Source organism: Lepidochelys kempii, chromosome 1 (assembly GCF_965140285.1).
Source record: "Lepidochelys kempii isolate rLepKem1 chromosome 1, rLepKem1.hap1, whole genome shotgun sequence".
Taxonomy (NCBI): Eukaryota; Metazoa; Chordata; order Testudines; family Cheloniidae; genus Lepidochelys; species Lepidochelys kempii.
The window spans coordinates 254,218,891-254,237,082 of record NC_136380.1 but is presented as its reverse complement, the minus strand read 5'-3'; the positions used below and the strand labels follow the sequence as shown (position 1 = coordinate 254,237,082).

General features: G+C 40.0%; 1 protein-coding gene across 2 annotated transcripts in view; it reads right to left on the bottom strand.

Moving 5' to 3' along the window:
• POLR3B (RNA polymerase III subunit B) overlaps nt 1-18,192 on the bottom strand; it is a 122,477-nt gene that overhangs the window by 51,771 nt on the left and 52,514 nt on the right. For both annotated transcript variants that reach the window (XM_073324285.2, XM_073324277.2), the window contains exons 15-18: nt 15,604-15,766; nt 12,956-13,109; nt 9,132-9,206; nt 8,225-8,323 (exon numbers count right to left, since the gene is read on the bottom strand). In XM_073324285.2, the coding sequence (XP_073180386.1) occupies nt 8,225-8,323; nt 9,132-9,206; nt 12,956-13,109; nt 15,604-15,766 (491 nt within the window). The remainder of the gene's footprint in view (nt 1-8,224; nt 8,324-9,131; nt 9,207-12,955; nt 13,110-15,603; nt 15,767-18,192) is intronic.

Genomic DNA, 18,192 nt, shown 5'->3' with positions numbered 1-18,192 from the left:
TGGTGCATCAGAGAAAATTTGTTCTACATGGAAGGAGCTGCAGAGGAGAAAGCTCATGCACAATAGATAAATAGGCCATTTTATGTGGAGGGACAGAAGTGTCCAGCCCTAGATGAAGATTAGATACAAAGTCTGTAAGGCTGGAGCAAGTCTATGGTTTTTAAATCAAAGTGGGCAATTACGAAGCAGGGAATTCTGAAATAGGGCCAAACACTTTAAAAATAAATGTGTCCAAAGCACACATCTGTGGCAGTGCTCCAGAGTCATTAAATAAATAGTGTGTGGATTTCAGGTATACGCCATATGGTGGCTTCCCAATAAGAGCTGGGCACCCAATTTGAAAATCCCCCAATGCTCAGCCCTCTTTTCTTACCATGTGGGACATCTCATATGTTGGCTAAAATTGGTAACCTGAATTATGTGTTTTAAAATAGAAATTATGGCAATATCTTTTTAGTTGCAATATATTGCAAGGGATGGCAAAGCAGCACAACTGTGAGGTGGATGAAGAATCCCCAATATATACTAGCAGGGAATGCCTGAAGAGGAGGACTACCTGGAACATTACATCATAGCATTGTATGCTTTGCTGGGAAAATTAAAACCCTGATAAGTAGTTTAAGAAAACAAGCTCTTAGCCTCAGTCGTAGAATCATAGAAATAGAGGACTGGAAGGGACCTCAATAGGTCATCTGGGCCGGTCTCCTGCACTCCAGGCAGGACTAAGTAATAACTAGATCATTTCTGACAGGTTTTTGTCTAACCTGTTCTTAAAAACCTGCAAGGGTGGTGTCAGGGTTCCCTCCCCACTCTGAACTCTAGGGTACAGATGTGGGGACCTGCATAAAAGACCCCCTAAGCTTATTTCTACCAGCTTAGGTTAAAACTTCCCCAAGGCACAAAATTCTTTGCCCTTGGACGGTACGCTGCCACCACCAAGTGATTTAACAAAGAATCAGGGAAAGGACCATTTGGCGTTCCTATTCCCCCAAAATATCCCCCTAAGCCCTTACACCCCCTTTCCTGGGGAGGCGTGAGCATAATATCCTAACCAACTGGTTACAAAGTGATCACAGACACGAACCCCTGGGTCTTAGGACAATAGAGAAATCAGTCAGGTTCTTAAAAGAAGGATTTTATTATTTTTTTTAAAAGATAAAGATCATCTTTGTAAAATCAGGATGGAAATTAACTTTACAGGGTAACAAAAGATTCAAAAACACAGCAGAACTTCCTCTAGGCTTAGTTTCAAAGTTACAAATAACAGGAATAAACCTCCCTCCAGCAAAGGAAAAATTCACAAGCAAAACAAAAGATAATCTAACACGCCTTGCCTGGCTTTTACTTACAATTTTTGTAATATGATAGACTTTTAGGATGGTTTATAGGAGGAGGAGTTTTCTGACTTCATGCTTCTCTGCTTCCCAAGACAACACACAAAAACAAAGCCTCCCCCACCCCAGATTTGAAAGCATCTTCTTTCCCCATTGGTCCTTTTGGTCAGGTGCCAACCAGGTTATTTGAGCTTCTTAACCCCTTACAGGTAAGGAGGAATTCTAGGCTACCCTTAGCTATATGGTTATGACAGGTGGAGAGTCAACAACCTCTCTAGGCATTTTGTTCCAGTGCTTAACTACCCTGACAGAAGGTTTTCCTAATGTCCAACCAAAACCTCCCTTGCTGCAATTTAAGCCCATTGCTTCCTTGTCCTACCCTCAAGAGGTTAACCAGAGGTTACCCTTCTCCTTGTAACCATCTTTTATGTACCTGAAAACTGTTATAATTTCTCCCTCAGTCTTCTTTCCTCCAGACTAAACAAACCCAATTTTTTCAAACTTTCCTCATAGGTCATGTTTTCTAGACATTTGCACACTCTCACCAGTTTGTACTAACAGTAATAGTTCTGCTTATATTAATTTGAGTATCTTGAAAATTACTCACTGGCATATCAACAGATGCTACTGCTCTGCATCTGACGAAACAAACCATGTTCAGTGGAAAAAAGAAAAGGAGTACTTGTGGCACCTTAGAGACTAACCAATTTATTTGAGCATAAGCTTTCGTGAGCTACAGCTCACTTCATCGGATGCATCGATGCTCAAATAAATTGATTAGTCTCTAAGGTGCCACAAGTCCTCCTTTTCTTTTTGTGAATACAGACTAATACGGCTGCTACTCTGAAACCTATGTTCAATGGAGATCTGTCTTAGGAAATACGAGTATTAATGCATCACCTGCAGATGAGCAAATCCAGAAGGGCAGATGCCTGGTCATCAGAGCTATTAATAAATTTGAAGTACGGACACATGCAGCGTTACAGCAAGCATAGAACTGAAACACTAAATGCCATGTAGGACAGTGAGATTCAGTCAGACTTGATGTGGTAGATTGCTACTTCTTGACTGCACACACAAAATCAGTTATTGCTATGATGAGCAAAGCTTTGAAAGATTACAAAGGGCTCAAAACACATGTAAACAGAGGCAGGACTAAGCAGAAGGTAGGCAGATTAGAGTGGTTACCTCAACACACTTCTCACTCCTTTAATTCTTTCAATTTTTCTTGTTACAATTCAGCAGAGCACCGTGTTACCAAGTGTGTGCAAGACACTTGGTTAAGAACATGATGTTGGTGATGAAACTCAGGTCCTTGTGTGTGTGCTCACATACAACGAGAGGGCCAAATCATCAGCTGGATGTAAATCAGCACAGCACTGACTCCACTGGAGCTACACTGATTATACCTGCTAAGGATCTGGTCCACAGTGTTTGTAACAGGAAGCCAACATTTTCAAACAAATCTAACTTCTACAAGTCAAAACGTCATGGCCAGAACTGGACCCGACACATGTAGGTTTTACAAAGAGATTATGAAGCGAAGAGACACCTTGACAGACACTTGAAGCTCAAAAGAAATAAATCCCCAATTGGAACGCAAAAGGTAAATAGCACAGATCACTATAGCTAAAAAGAGGTGACTGTGACATCAGACAGGAGGAATGGCGATGGGATACCTCATGGCTCTTGATCGGGTACTTTGATTATTCATCACACATTAAATTGTATTGGTTGTACCAATATAAAGGACATTCTTAGCTATGCAAAGAGATTTAGGGATAATTGCAAATAAATTGCATACTAGTTCCCAGTGTGATGCTAAAATTGACAGATTTACTTCATCATTTATATTCAGAAACAACTATTGTATGGCCAGGGTATTATAGCAAAATTACCAGATATATTTAGATCAAGTTTAGATGTGTTCATGGATAATGTAATAACCTTCCACACTTATAACAGGTAATTTGAACTAGATGACCAACTAGGGTCTCTTCCCATTATTATGCAAGAGTTATCTGTGATTCCATATAGATTGCCAGGGATGTTCCAGGCTGCAGTCTATTCAGGTGCCTTGCAGTTACTCTTGTCAGCTGCAGTATGATTTGAAGGCAATTAACTTTGCCATAAGTGGCAATTTGTTCCTTTTGTCCTGATCTTTGCTGATGCACTCAGGAAACCAGCCAAGAGCCCCCCAGATCAGCTTGTTAAAGTGAAAGGGCACAAGCAATATCAATGCAATTAATTGATGGAATGACTGTTTCATTTGGCAAAGGTGGACAACAACAGGGGTTTGGTCCAGCTCCACTGAAATCAATGTGAGTCTTTCCACTAACTTTAGTGGAGGTTGAATTGGGTCATAGGACTTTTGAGGTATGTCTACACTGCAATGAAAGCCCAGGCTCAAGGCTAACCCCCCTTGTGTCTACACTGCAGTTGCACTAACCCAGGGCTCAGACCGAGGGTCTCAGGGTCTGCAGGGCCAGAGGGTCCGAGCTCAAGTCAAGCCAGGACCCAGGGTCTGAGCCCTATTGCTATGCAGTGTAGACGCAGCCTTGCTTGACTCAGGTCCTGGGAGTCATCTGAAAGAATCCTACAATTCCTTGTGACAGCTTCCTTAGTTCTCTCTAACCCAACAATCTGCAATGCACTCTATTGAAAACAGAAGCCCCACCCCCAGCAAACGGCAGATGCTCAGGTCAGCATTAGCCCATTCTGTTCTGATCACTGCTCTGTAGGCACACTATCACAGAACCTCTTGGGTTTGCAACAAAGAGCAAACCACTCAAGCCTTTTGCAAAGCGAGCTGCTTCCTGGCAATGGGCAGGGCAAGCAGTAAAGTTTTCCCACAGTGCACCATGTTCCTAGGAGTAGAGCGGCCACATTTTGGGGGGATGTGTGTGTGATGATGTATAACTGAAGATGACCATTTATACCATTGTTGCTACCATGGTTATACAATTGCAAGAAATCTTATACAAAGTATGTCATGTAAGGTACAGCTGTTCTGTTGATAATCTGCTAAGTATGATAATCTTGTTTATATGCAGGTACCATCTTTGTATCTGACTTTATGAATATTTGCTATATATTTGTATCTCAAACATGTGTTTTGTTCTTGGTTGACACCCACAAGGTAGTTTTACATCCAGTCTAGCCAGCCCAGTGTTGATGAACCATTCAATTGTGGATGGACCATTCAGGTGGTGACAGGCCATTAAAGGAGATCAGCTTTTCAATGAGTCTTCCTGCAAATGCCTAAAACAGCAAGGAGCCAATGGTCACCCCTGTGATTTATCAAAACATGTAGGACATGTGATGTGGATATGTGATCTAGGACTCTAGGGAACTGGGGATGTTTAGTCTTCAGAAGAGAAGAATGAGGGGGGATTTGATAGCTGCTTTCAACTATCTGAAAGGGAGTTCCAAAGAGGATGGCTCTAGACTGTTCTCAGTGGTAGCAGATGACAGAACAAAGAGTAATGGTCTCAAGTTGCAGTGGGGAAGATTTAGGTTGGATATTAGGAAAAACTTTTTCACTATGAGGGTGGTGAAACGCTGGAATGCGTTACCTAGGGAGGTGGTGGAATCTCCTTCCCTAGAAGATTTTTAAGGTCAAGCTTGACAAAGACCTGGCTGGGATGATTTAGTTGGGGATCGGTCCTGCTTTGAGCAGGGGGTTGGACTAGATGACCTCCTGAGGTCCCTTCCAACCCTGATATTCTATGATTCTATGACTCCATCTTTGTCAGTAATTTTCCATACACAGGGGCTGTGGGCTTTGTTTGGAATAGTACATGTCTAAGCACATGGCAGAGGATATAAAAGACACCTGAGACATCTCCATTTCGGCTTTTTCCTGCTCCAAATCTCTGGACTGTGGTTTTACAAATAGAAGGAGTATTTTGAACTAAGAACTGAGGATCTCCCTTATCTCTCCTTTATCTTAGATAAAGAGGATCTAATCTTTTGGAAGTTACCAGAGCAACTTTTGAAAACTAGCAGTTTATTCCACCACTGCTACAAACCTGATATAAGGACTTTGCAATCACTTGTATGTATATATGATCTATTAACCATTTATAAACTATTCTTTTCTTTTATTAATAAATCTTTAGTTAGTTTACTATGGATTGGCTGACAGCGTGATATTTGGGTAAGATCTGAGATACATATTGACCTGATGGTAGGTGTCTGACTGATCCTTTGGGATGAGTAGAACCTCACATGTAGTGAATTGGATTTTCAATAACCTCTTTCTATATTAGACCTGATTGTTGGGATGGAAGCCAAGGGCTGGAATGCCTAGAGGGGACGGTGTTTGGTTAACCAGTGTGGTGCTGCAGAAGCTCTTTTGTTACTGGCATGGTGAATCTAACTGAAGAATAAACCACCAGTTATTGGGTACTGTCTGCCCTGTTTCTTGCAGTCTGTCGTGAGTGTGGCATTCTCAGTGTGATCCATTACAGGCCCCCCCGGTCACACTAGGGACTCTGCGACATGGTTACTTTGACTCAGGTCTGTGCAGTGCAGTGTGAATGCCAGAGCCCAAGGTTCAAGCATGTGTCAGAAAATTCTTAACCTCAGGTTAAAATACAACATAGATGCTCAAGCCCAAGGATCCCTAACAGGGGTCTGCTGACTAGAGTCCCACTAACCCTGGGCTTACATTGCAGTGTAGACATACCTTTGAAGAACTGTAAAAATCATGCAGCGTATATGACAAAGAGATGTGTCAGAGAAGTCACTTGGGATACATTAGACATGGCTTTTGAGTCAATAGGATATTCTCAGCTCAATAAAAGCCTCCGAAAGTGTGAATTAGTAGTCTGGAAAGAAGCTTTGTTTTAATTTTAGTGCTCTTTGATCACAAATAGGTAGTGACAGTCTAGAAACTTTGAAGTACAGAAACAAGATATCTGGCTTTAGATTCATAGATTCATAGATATTTAGGTCAGAAGGGACCATTATGATCATCTAGTCTGACCTCCTGCACAATGTAGGCCACAGAATTTCACCCACCACTCCTAAAAAAGACCTCACACCTATATCTGTGCTATTGAAGTCCTCAAATTGTAGTTTGAAGACCTCAAGGAGCAGAGAATCCTCCAGCAAGTGACCCGTGCCCCATGCTACAGAGGAAGGCGAAAAACCTCCAGGGCCTTCCAATCTGCCCTGGAGGAAAATTCCTTCCCGACCCCAAATATGGCGATCAGCTAAACCCTGAGCATATGGGCAAGATTCATCAGCCAGATACTACAGAAAATTCTTTCCCGGGTAACTTGGATCTTACCCCATCTAAAAACCCATCACAGTCCATTGGGCCTATTTACCATGAATATTTAATTACCAAAACCATGTTATCCCATCATACCATCTCCTCCATAAACTTATCGAGTTTAATCTTAAAGCAAGATAGATCTTTTGCCCCCACTACTTCCCTCGGAAGGCTATTCCAAAACTTCACTCCTCTGATGGTTAGAAACCTTCGTCTAATTTCTAATCTAAATTTCCTAGTGGCCAGTTTATATCCATTTGTTCTTGTGTCCACATTGGTACTGAGTTTAAATAATTCCTCTCCCTCTCTGGTATTTATCCCTCTGATATACTTATAGAGAGTAATCTATAAGAGTTTAGATGTGGATAGATTTAAAAAAAAAAAAAAAACTCTTAAAAGCTCTCTAAAGACATTCTAGAGTAGACTAGCATAACAGGATACATAATGGTGTGGTATAAAAGTTTTATAAGGAGCTGTTTGGCTGACCTGCATAACTCTCTAATGGTTTGGCCAATTATGAGTACAAGAGATCATGAAAAACTCACACTGATAAAAGTCACATATTCCATGTTTTTGTGGGTTAGAGTTTATAACCTCAATTCCTCACAAAAAAAAATCAAACACTAAATTCACTTATTTGTGACTATCCCATAGATGATTTAAGATTGGTGTAATCACAGATTGCTTCCTAAACTTCTATCATCTCCTTCTTGTACATTGTTATAAACATAAGCAAGAGCTTGGTGTGGAAACAGAAATGTTACAACACAGTTAGGGCCCTACCAAATTCATGGTTCATTGTGGTCAATTTCATGGTCATAGAATTTAAAAATAGTAAATTTCATGATTTCAGCTGTATCAATCTGAAATTTCACAGGGTTGTAATTGTAGAGGTCCTGGCCCAAAAAGGAGTTAGGTTATTGTGCAGTACTGCTATCCTTATATCTGCGCTGCTGCCTTCAGAGCTGAGGAGCCGCAGAGCAGCAGCTGCTGGCTGGGAGCCCAGCTCTGAAGGCAGAGCCACCGCCAGCAGCAGCATAGAAGTAAGGATGGCATGGTGTGGTACTGGCAACCTTACTTATGCACTGCTGCCTGCAGACCTGGGCCCTCAGTCAGTAGCTGCCACTCTCCAGCCTCTCAGCTCTGAAGGGAGCAGCGCAGAAGGAAGGGTGACATGGTATGGCATTGCCACGCTTACTTCTGTGCTGCTGCTGGTGGGGTGCTGCTTTTAGAGCTGGGTACCCTGCCAACAGTCGCTGCTCTCCGGTCACCGAGCTCTGAAAGCAGCGCAAAAGTAAGGGTGGCAATATCACAACCCTCCTAAAATAACCTTGTGACCCCCCTGCAATTCCCTTTTGGGCAGGACCCCCAATTTGAGAAACGCTGGTCTCCCCCGTGAAATCAGCATAGTATAGGGTAAAAGCACACAAGAGACCAGATTTCACGGGGGGAGACCAGATTTCACAGTCTGTGACGCGTTTTTCATGGCCGTGAATTTGGTAGGGCCCTAAACGTAGTTAATGAACTTACATTTCAGAGAACAGAAAGGAAGAAGGCTGTAATATGCATATTTTTACTGTGCCAGTATTTAGTCTGAATGTACACTTACTTAGTAATTGTATGTTCATACAGTGCAATGTTGCAGTCATTTTCCTCGTTCACGTCCAAATATTCAACTAGGCCTTCATGCAAAAAATCTTCAAAATTCCTGTAATTGCCAAAAAAGGTACACACTGAGAAACATTTTATTCATATGCAAAAATAAAGTTAAAGTTATTAAAAGGAACTGACTTTTGTAAGGAAAGCAAACTAAACAAGTGGTCCTCATCTGCACGGAGTTACACAGATCTGAGAGAATTCTCTCTAAATATTTGAAGCAGAAAAAACAATCTTACTTACCTGTTTGCTTCAGGGGGGATTTTTTTTTAAATAGCCTTAATATTTTCATCATATCATAAAGGTAAGTATATTTTGTGGATGGATGAACAAATTTCCATGATGATTTTGCAAGACTGATTAGAAACTGAACTGGAACGCTTATATATGTAAATATTATACATTCTCTCTCTCTCTCTCTCCTTCAAGAGTTACTAGTGATTCTTAATGCCTCAATTTCTGAGAGCTCAAGCCGTCACTCCTGATTAAAGGTGCCTGATTTTCAGAGGGCGGGTGCACAGCCTTTATCAAGAGGCTCTCTAAGGCATCTCAAATCAGGCATCAGAAGTCAGTAGCTGCTTTTAAAAATTTAGGTTATACATTTATTTTATATAACCACATATCACAATCTCAAATCAATAGCAGAATGAGAGTCATGACTTTTTTGTATTTGATTTAAAAAACAGAAAATATCTGCTATTCTGATTCTTCATTTACATGTGAGAGCAGACTTCTCCCGTAAACATTTAACCGACACTGCAATACCATAACAGAACTCTTAATTCAGTCAGGGCGTATTGTTATTACATTTACAGCTGGAGAGGAGTGGGGGACAGACATAGTCCTGTCGAGTAATTTACCTGTATCCCTGAGCAAGTTCTTCCATATGCTTGTCCGTAACTGCAGGTTTTTGCTTCTTTACAATTATGTAGGGTCTAAATTGGAAAAAGGAATGTTGCAGTAGATATACACGGAGTTAACATAAATATAAATTAAAGTAAGGTAACATCAATGCATAGGGTAGCTGGTTTGTAAATCCACTTTTGGAAACCAAGTGCAGCCGTAGAAGTACACATCTTCTTAAACAAGGTACTCATTTAAAATAAGTAGAAGCATAACTAGATTTATCTGCTATTTAGTTGATGTATTTATGCAGATATAATTAGCCAAGCCATTAACTTGGATTGTTTCAAATCTGAGTTTTATTTTACCAGTTCAAGAAATGTATGTATCACATACAATTTCACCCCAAAGTATAAACAAGTTATTTTTAAAAGATACATATGACATATTAAAATAAAGTTCAGAACTACATTTTAAGTGGATAAATGTAACCTACAAAATTATTAAGTTGGTTGCTTTGAAATATTTAAATTTTCTCAACAGTACGAGGCTACAAACTCCTTGAGACGGGGTGTTTACATGTCAGTATTTTGTTCAGTGCTGAGCACAGTCAAAGCTCAACAAATATATATTTAAGTTTGAATAGGACACATTTTGCTACTAATTGTTACCTAAAAGGATATAAAATATAAATAGAACTCACTACGTGCTGCAGTAGATTAATCTATCACTTTTAGCAGCACATGAATCTCTGGAAGCTTCACCACCACGAGGAAACACTGACACAAAGAATGGCATGCAAGATCAAAACGTCAAGGGCTGTTGCTATTTGGACAAGTTGCTCTTACAGAGTGCAGCAAATAAGTACAAGATACTTGTGTAGTCTGCTCTGAAGTCCAAATAACTGTTTGAGGGCTAATGAGCACTTTTAAATGGTTAAGAGGAGGAACTGAACAATTGCAAAGGAAAAAAACCTCACAGGAAAGTGAACTGGGTAAGTTTTCTTGGAAATCCACATTATTTCACTGATGTTGCCTTTTTTTAGTTGGAACACAGTTCAGATGTTTTGCCGGACCGCCAGATCTGAAGTTTGATTTGTACTAGCAGTGTTTGAATTGGAGAGTTAATTTCTCTGCCTTTGAGTTCATTCCTGTCTGTGGATTCTACTCAGCTATCCCTGCCAGGTCTGACTTATTGCTGGTTCACAAATATGCTGATGATAGAATGATTTTTAAGCCTTTGGAAAGCCTCAAATTGCATCAAACACCACGTTTGGCTTTTAAAAGAAAGTTAACACTACTAGACAAGGTAATTGCCACTTTTAGCCATGAGTACTACTGCTGATTGACTTACCTATGAACTGTGCACACAGTTAGCCTAAGCTAAACCATGCTTGTATTATTACCCCATCCTCTCTCCGCCCTCCCTTCTTATTTGTTCACCCCTCTGTTGTGCTTTGTCTTTTAGACCCTAAACTCTTTGGGGCTGGGAATATCTTTTATTATGTATGGAAGTACCTAGCACAAAGGGGCTCTGACGTGACTGGGGTCTCTAGGCACCAACGTTACATGAATAATATAGTAATTTTAGTTCAAATACATAGCTATTTACAGTCTCAAAACATAGTTACATTTTTGTAAGACGTTCTTGTCTGTGTCTTTCTGCCCCAGCTTCCTTTGGCAACCCACCTCATTCCCTTCCCTAGCATATTGTTGCGTTGAATTCAAGTGCTCTCTTTCAAATGTAAATTGTAAGCTTCTTGGGGCAGAAACGTTATTATTTTATGTTTGTCAAATGGGAACTACAGAAATAAGTCAAAATTGTGTGACATGTTTTCTTCTAATGAAAGCAAACAGCTACATCCCTTTGACACCTTTAGCTAGCTCAAAGGAGATTGATTTATTTCAAAAGAACTAGTTACAATTAGAGTAAAGCCCTGATCCTGCAATGTGATGCTGAAGACAACAGGGTGTCTTGTGGGTACTTATGCACATCTTGCTGCAGGACTGTAACCTATGTGTTTCTTATAAAAACACAAAATAAAAGAAAAAAAGAAAAGTAACAGTATTTCAAATATACTCATACCAAAGTTGCTAATGTTGTATTTCCTTGGGTGGTAGGAGGGACATTTTTACTTTGTTTTCACTTCTGTTCAGAGTCATCTATTCGAGCAGCAGCTTATTTTTTAAACTTCGTTTACTCAATTGCACATTTATCCTACAGTAAGGCGGAGATTTTGAGGACCTCTTGGCTCCATTGAAAGTCCACTGAAATGGAATGGGGATTGTTGCCTAAGGGGTTTTAGGCACCCTTTGAAAACCTGAGCCTAAAAGACGCACAATGTGTAATGGATAATTAAGTTAAGTTCTTTAGAAGGATTTTTGGTGAGAAGTTGTGAGAGTCAGGGTCCAAACACCTCAAGAGGAGAACAGAAGGTTTAAACCCCAAAAATCCCAGGGAGGAGGGGAGGGGGTATCAGCTCCTCTTATTGAGACAGCCCTCCAAATCAGCCAAAGGCAAGCAGTCTTTTTTAAAGAACAGGACACAGACCATTCCCTAGAGAGCATCAGGGAAGCAATTCATAGCAACGCCCCTACAGACAACTATATTGCTACTATTACTCATGTAATGGGGGAGGATTTTTATGGACGCGAGTACAATATACAGGGAAGCCCCAACAGGACAGAATAAGGGTTTGTGACAATCAGGGTCCAGATACCCCAAGGGGAGAACAAAAGGTTTAAACCCCCAAAATGAGCTGGTGAACCAAATGATTGCATACTGTATTATTGTAGTATAAAAGTATATGAGTAAGGTCTTGTGAAAGCTTGTAATGTTCTGAACTTGACAGTCATCGACAGATATGCATACAGAATGTGGTTATGAATTGATGTATTTATGAATATAGAAAACTGTGCTCATAATCTGTACTAAAACTGTCCTGCTGTAGTTGGAAGAAGCAGTGAATCAGGGAGGGGCTCTCCCCAAGCCAGGTGTTTACATGAAACTGGCTTCAAGTAATCATCCATTGTGCAATACAGTAAGAGACAATGATGGACCACCACAGTTAATGATAGCCAGGATGTCTCCATGTCGTCTCAAGACAAGAAAGAATTTTCCCACACTGAATAATCATGAGTCATCATGGGGGTGGGGGTGGGGAGGGTGTCTTTTTTAAACAAGCTGGGGACTGAAGTTTTTAATTCAGAATTTGGGGGGCAGTCTTGAGGCGGGAAGCTGTCCATGAAAACTGGATCCTTCCTATAGCTAGGGGGTATGCTGAGAAACAGTTAAGGCAATAGGCAATTTATATTAGAAAAGAGATTTTTGTCTAATATGGAAGCATAAAGCCTGACGTTGCATCTTTATGTTTATTTTCTGTGTTACTTGTACATGTTTGCTCTCCCTTATTAGTTGATCTTTGAATCTGGTTTTTCTATTAAATATTTTGTTGATTTTCACCCCAAGCAGGTCTCAGGTGTCCAAACGGTGTGGAATTTGTATGCCAAAGTAAGCTGGTATCCGGGGGGAGGGGCTCGTTTCACACCTTTGGGATTAACAAATTCGAGAGTAACAATTCAAGTGTCTGGTAATTAAGAACTATGGGAGGACGAATTTGGGGAGTCTTGTGACTGGAAGGACTGTTGGTGTCATCCTGCAAGGAGTAACTAGGCTGCTAAGGACCTAGGGGGTGAGACCTTATGCTGTGGGTAGGCTACTAGTTCAGAGACCTGAGCCATTGCTGCACAGCACAGAGACCCCCAAGATTACAGGGGCAGGGCAGGCAGTGACAGAATCCCTTATCAGTCTGGCTGGTCCCCCAATCATCACAGAAGTTTACCTGCACAATCTTCCTCCATCAGAGGAAATGTAGACACATCTGTCAGCAAGATTCGTGGAGATTGAAACAAATTCATTGATATAACCTGCTCGCCGCATTAGCCGAAACGTGTGAACTAGTTTTGGATGGTCGCGAATGACACCAAGGATGTTACCTGTTCAAGAAAACGATCATTTTATGATCTATGTTTTGCATGCTTCAAAATTCTCTTCAGTTCAGAGTCGAGCTCCTTCCCTTGTTAAAGGTGACAGGAAATACCTGTAAGGTGAGTCTACGCTGCAGCTGAGAATGAGCCTCCCAGGCTGGATAGAGAGAGACTCGAGTTAGCCTTGCTTGAGCTAGCGCACTAAAGATAGCAATATGGGCATTGCAGTAAGGGCAGTAGCTCTGGCTAGCTATTTAAACTTGGCTCTAAGAGGGAGGGGGGTTTGGACTCAGGCAGCTAGCCTGAACCACCACCCGGGCTGCAATGTCCACCCTGCTATCTTTAGTGTGCTACCTTGAGCAGAGCTAGTGAGAGTCTATCTAACTGGGCTTGGAGGCTCACTCCCCACTGCTCGGTAGACATGATGAAAAGCTTAAATTTTTCATCAAGAAGCCAAAACATTTTCAAAGTCAAAACCCCCAAAATATTTTGGTTTTGTCTGAAAGTTTTAGGTTTTTCCTCCAACCCCACGACCCGCCAATAAAAAAAGAAAACAGCAATTTTTTTCAAGGAACACAGACACCTTCCACAAAAATTTTTGTTTGTTCAAAAATCCACTTTTCCATTGAAAAAGTTTCATTCGAAAATTGTCCACCAACCCTACTAATAGCCTACATTTCTATCAATTTCTCCACAGCATCTTGAACAAAAATGATGTGCTCATTACAGTTTCATTTTAATGAATTGCTATTCAATATGCCTACAAAATTCACCATTGCATGTACAGGTAGGTAAAGCTTCTGAAGACGAACTCAAGAACTCTTTGGCAAGTGTATGGGGGAGGAACTAACCCAGAAATAGTTATGATGACTTATAAGAAAGTAACACCCCTCCACCCCCCTGATATTTACATTAAGGTAACTGCACACAATAGCACTAGAACGTCCTTTTTAAGACCCAATTCAGCAAATCATTCATATTTAGCAAAGCATTTTAGCATGCAAGTTAACTGCTTTGCTGAATAAGGATGGACTTAAGCATTTTATGTCATCTCTGCAGACAATAGAGTAAAAATTTACTTTTAAAGACCTAGCAGAACTGCGATCATCATAGAACATAAAAAGAAATGGTGCAGGTACTTGGAATTCAGAGTAGTTTATTTTTTTTTTAAATGAACAAACAATAGCTAGAGATTAGTAATGGGATAGGGACCCCTTTTTCTTTGTAGGTCACTGGTTCAAATCGAACACGTGTCAGTGGTCTGCAAGACAAATTTTTAAGTACTGAAAAGATCAAAATTGTAGATTTAATAGTGAAAGTCTTTTGCTTTCACTTAATGTTGTATTTTCTATTTTTAGGAATGTTACTCATCTCTGCAAAAGACATTGCAAACATATTCCACAGAACCAGTGAACTAGGAAAAGTAAAGGTTGAGTCAGCATTTCTATTATAAAACCCCATTTATAATCTGGGTGAAGTGTAACACATGCATGGTTCATTAGCCTTTAAAAAACAAACAAACAAAAAACCCTACTACTACAGAAAAGCAAAGGAAGTCATTTTACTTCTTGAGGAATCTTTTCTGGAGAGAGGGACAGGGTACGAAAAAGAAAAAAACCTTTTGTTTATCTCCATCTTCTAAACCCTGAATCCAAAATGTAAATGAGGCCTTTTTGCTACCAAAAGAGACCAAATACTGGATGTCTAAAAAGTGGTTACTGATGACAAAGAGCAATTTTATCTCATAACTTTTAATCTGTTAGTATCACAAACAGTGAGACTGATATGATATTAAATGAGGATTTAGACAACAGATTTCAAGTCAATAATGTTTATGTGCATAATATACACATTTTTTTGAAACATGTCTATCCAATAAGCAAAAAAGTAAGAAGCTGGCCTGTTCTCCGAGGTGAATTTTTGTAACTATCCATGATGGTGTGGGGAGTGGTGAGGGTGGTTGACTAGATGACCTCTTTAGGTCCCCCTTCCAGCCCTACATTTCTATGATTCTAGGATGGGAGTTCTCCCCAACAAAGATAAAAATATTTTTCAAGAGGATAGTAATGTTAACTCTACAAAAAAAATAAGAATTAGGAATTCAAACCCTGCATAGCATTACATTCCAGACAATATCACAATCTGTACGGAATTGAAAGTGTGTCCGTGTGCATGTTTCATACAGTACTGTTATGTACCATCTAAGAGCCCATACTTAAGGATGCCCTAACACAGCCTCCAATTTTGTACAAGAAATTCTGCAGCCACAATTAACTGTGGTCATAATTTTTGGGGCATAAACAACAACTATAGATGAGTAAATGTCATCATTTGGACTGTCAACTCTTTCTGTAGGAGCAGTCAAGATGTCAAAACATCTGCACCTGAAATAAAAAAGTGCATCTGCACTTGATTATGATGAAAAAAGATGCTGGACAGTTTTTAAAATTTGGCCCCCTCTATCTGTGTCAAGATGGAGCAAGATTGATGGAAAGTTGCATACCATTAAGGAAGACAAGGAACACATTTGGATATGAAAGTTCTTCTCCACATAGTAAGTTTACATCTTCTACTCCAAGGTTACTGGCTAATTTAATAATTGGGCCATCTTCCATATCAGTAGTAATGTGAGTCATCAGAGCTAGGTTTTTAACCAAACCACAAGCCTAAAAAACCAAATATGAACAAGTTATTCCAAAGTACATATTCTGATGTTACAAACTGCACTGTTTTTAATAAAAAGAAAAGGAGGACTTGTGGCACCTTAGAGACTAACAAATTTATCTGAGCATAAGCTTTCGTGAGCTACAGCTCACTTCATTGGATGCATTCAGCCACTGAACGCATCCGATGAAGTGAGCTGTAGCTCACGAAAGCTTATGCTCAAATAAATTTGTTAGTCTCTAAGGTGCCACAAGTCCTCCTCTTTTTTTTGCGAATACAGACTAACACGGCTGCTACTCTGAAACCTGTTTTAATATAATTCTGTAAGTATGTACAACGTGTATTACAGCATCAGTGATAGAAATGAGGTTGGATACAAAATAAGTCCCTCTAGGAAAAAATATCTTTCTTCTCAGATTCTTTTATAAGCCAGGAAGTACCTTCTAATCATCACACTGAAATTCCATGTTTTAGAATTCAAAATTGAAGATTTTAAATTTAAAAAATGTGACTGCAAAGCTGCAGCTATTTTTCAAACTATTATTATAGTGTAGTAGTGTTAAATTATGTAGAATACAAGATATGTGCAACTATTTTAATTCCTATTGAGATCAAATTTTATTTTTTAAAAAGGTTCTAAACTTGTAAGGTATAAAATAGATCTCATTTATCTCTCCATGTAAAAGTTACTCTGAAATAGAATAATGCATCATTTAAAGAAATACAATAGAAAAATGACTCCACATCATTAAAGAATTTGAAAATATGTAATATGTGCCTTTAGTAGGCTAGTCTCCAAGCTGAAAATCCATCCATTCTTTTATCTATATGTATGTAAGGCTATTTTTATGACTTAAGATTAGAGTTTCACTGGTAAAATTAGAATTAACCCATGTGACAATAACTTGTTAGGATGCCAAATGTATGTTTATATTATTCATTCTAATCAATACAAAAAAAAGTATGGCACTAAAATGGCAGCTTTTAAAGGAATCATAACAAAAGCGGTTTTGTCCATATGAAGGAATCAGCCATCCCATATGCCGTAAAGTAAGCTTTAAGAAAATAAACATATTGAATTATGTAACACTTGGACATTTCAGCAAATCACTTCACCCATTTAATGCAAATGGTTCATCTTGCTTATCTCCTAGTGCTGGAAAGTCCAGTGCTCCCATCAAGCATTGTATCAGAACAAATTCACTCCCAGTGTCAATTGTTCGGTGAGACAGTTTTATGATTTTGTTGCATTAAGAATTTGAAGAAAATTTTCTTCATTAACTACAGCAGTTTCTGTAATATTCACAAATTATTTACAATAACCTCTTCTCTGAAAGTCTAAGGCTCAGGCTGACATGGCAATCTCACAGTAGTAAGACACATTCATTTACAGTATAAAGGAATAAGAGTTTAAGACTCTTTGGACCCTTCAGCCCTGGCTGGTAGAGGGAGCAAGATGAGCTTCCAGAGAGAAGGCGGTGCCTTCCAGATGCAGATGAAGAGCAAATCCAGATGAAGAGCTCCATACAGAGTCCCATCCAGCTCACCTCAGCCAAAACGACGTCTGTCATAACAAGGAATGGGGAGTGCAATTAGAGAAGACTGGGTTGGGAATCAGACGGCAAATCCCCATGTACCTTAGCTCTTCACTTGAACTGGAGGGATAGACAATAGTGTCTCTGAACATGCCCCCTTCCACCATTTTTTTTTTTTTTAAATTATGACAGTGGTACTTAGAGGCAGCAGCCAAGATCCAGAGCTCCATTGTGCAATGTGCTATACACACATAGAAAGAAACAGTCCCTGCTCCACAGAGCTTAACATCTAAAGAGGTAAAACAAATAATTATTCCCATTTTACAGACTGGGAACCAACGCACAGAAACAGTCAATGACTTGCTCCAGGTCTCACAGAAAGTCCGCGGCATAGGTGAGGATTGGTGCTTACTTGCAGCTCCAACTTGTGTATTTTAAAAGGGAAAAAGTTACCAATCTCCCAGGGGTAGCCTGCCAAATCTAGGCTGTTAGGTAAGCAGGAAGCTGAGGCTTTGCAAGCTGGGAACTCAGTGTTCCCTTGCCCCCTGCAGCAGGAGCTGGGAGAGGGGCTCAGCTAAGCATGGAAAGCACTGGGAAAGGGGAAACTCAGCTATCTGTCCCCCACTCCAGAAGCAAAAGCACCAGCCCCTCCTCCACTGTGGGAAAGAAAGGGGATAGACCTTGGGGAACAGAAAGGGTGACAGTATTGGGAAGAAGGAAAGAATGGAGATGACTTTGTGGATGGGGAAGGAGCAGTATAGCAAGAATCTGAACGTCAAGCATCAGCCAAAGACTGCAAAAGATCCTAGAATAGGGCAAAGTAGATAAAACAATGAATTAAGTGCTGATCTCACAGGAGGGTTAAGAGAACTTGTGGTGCTATTGGGAGCTTC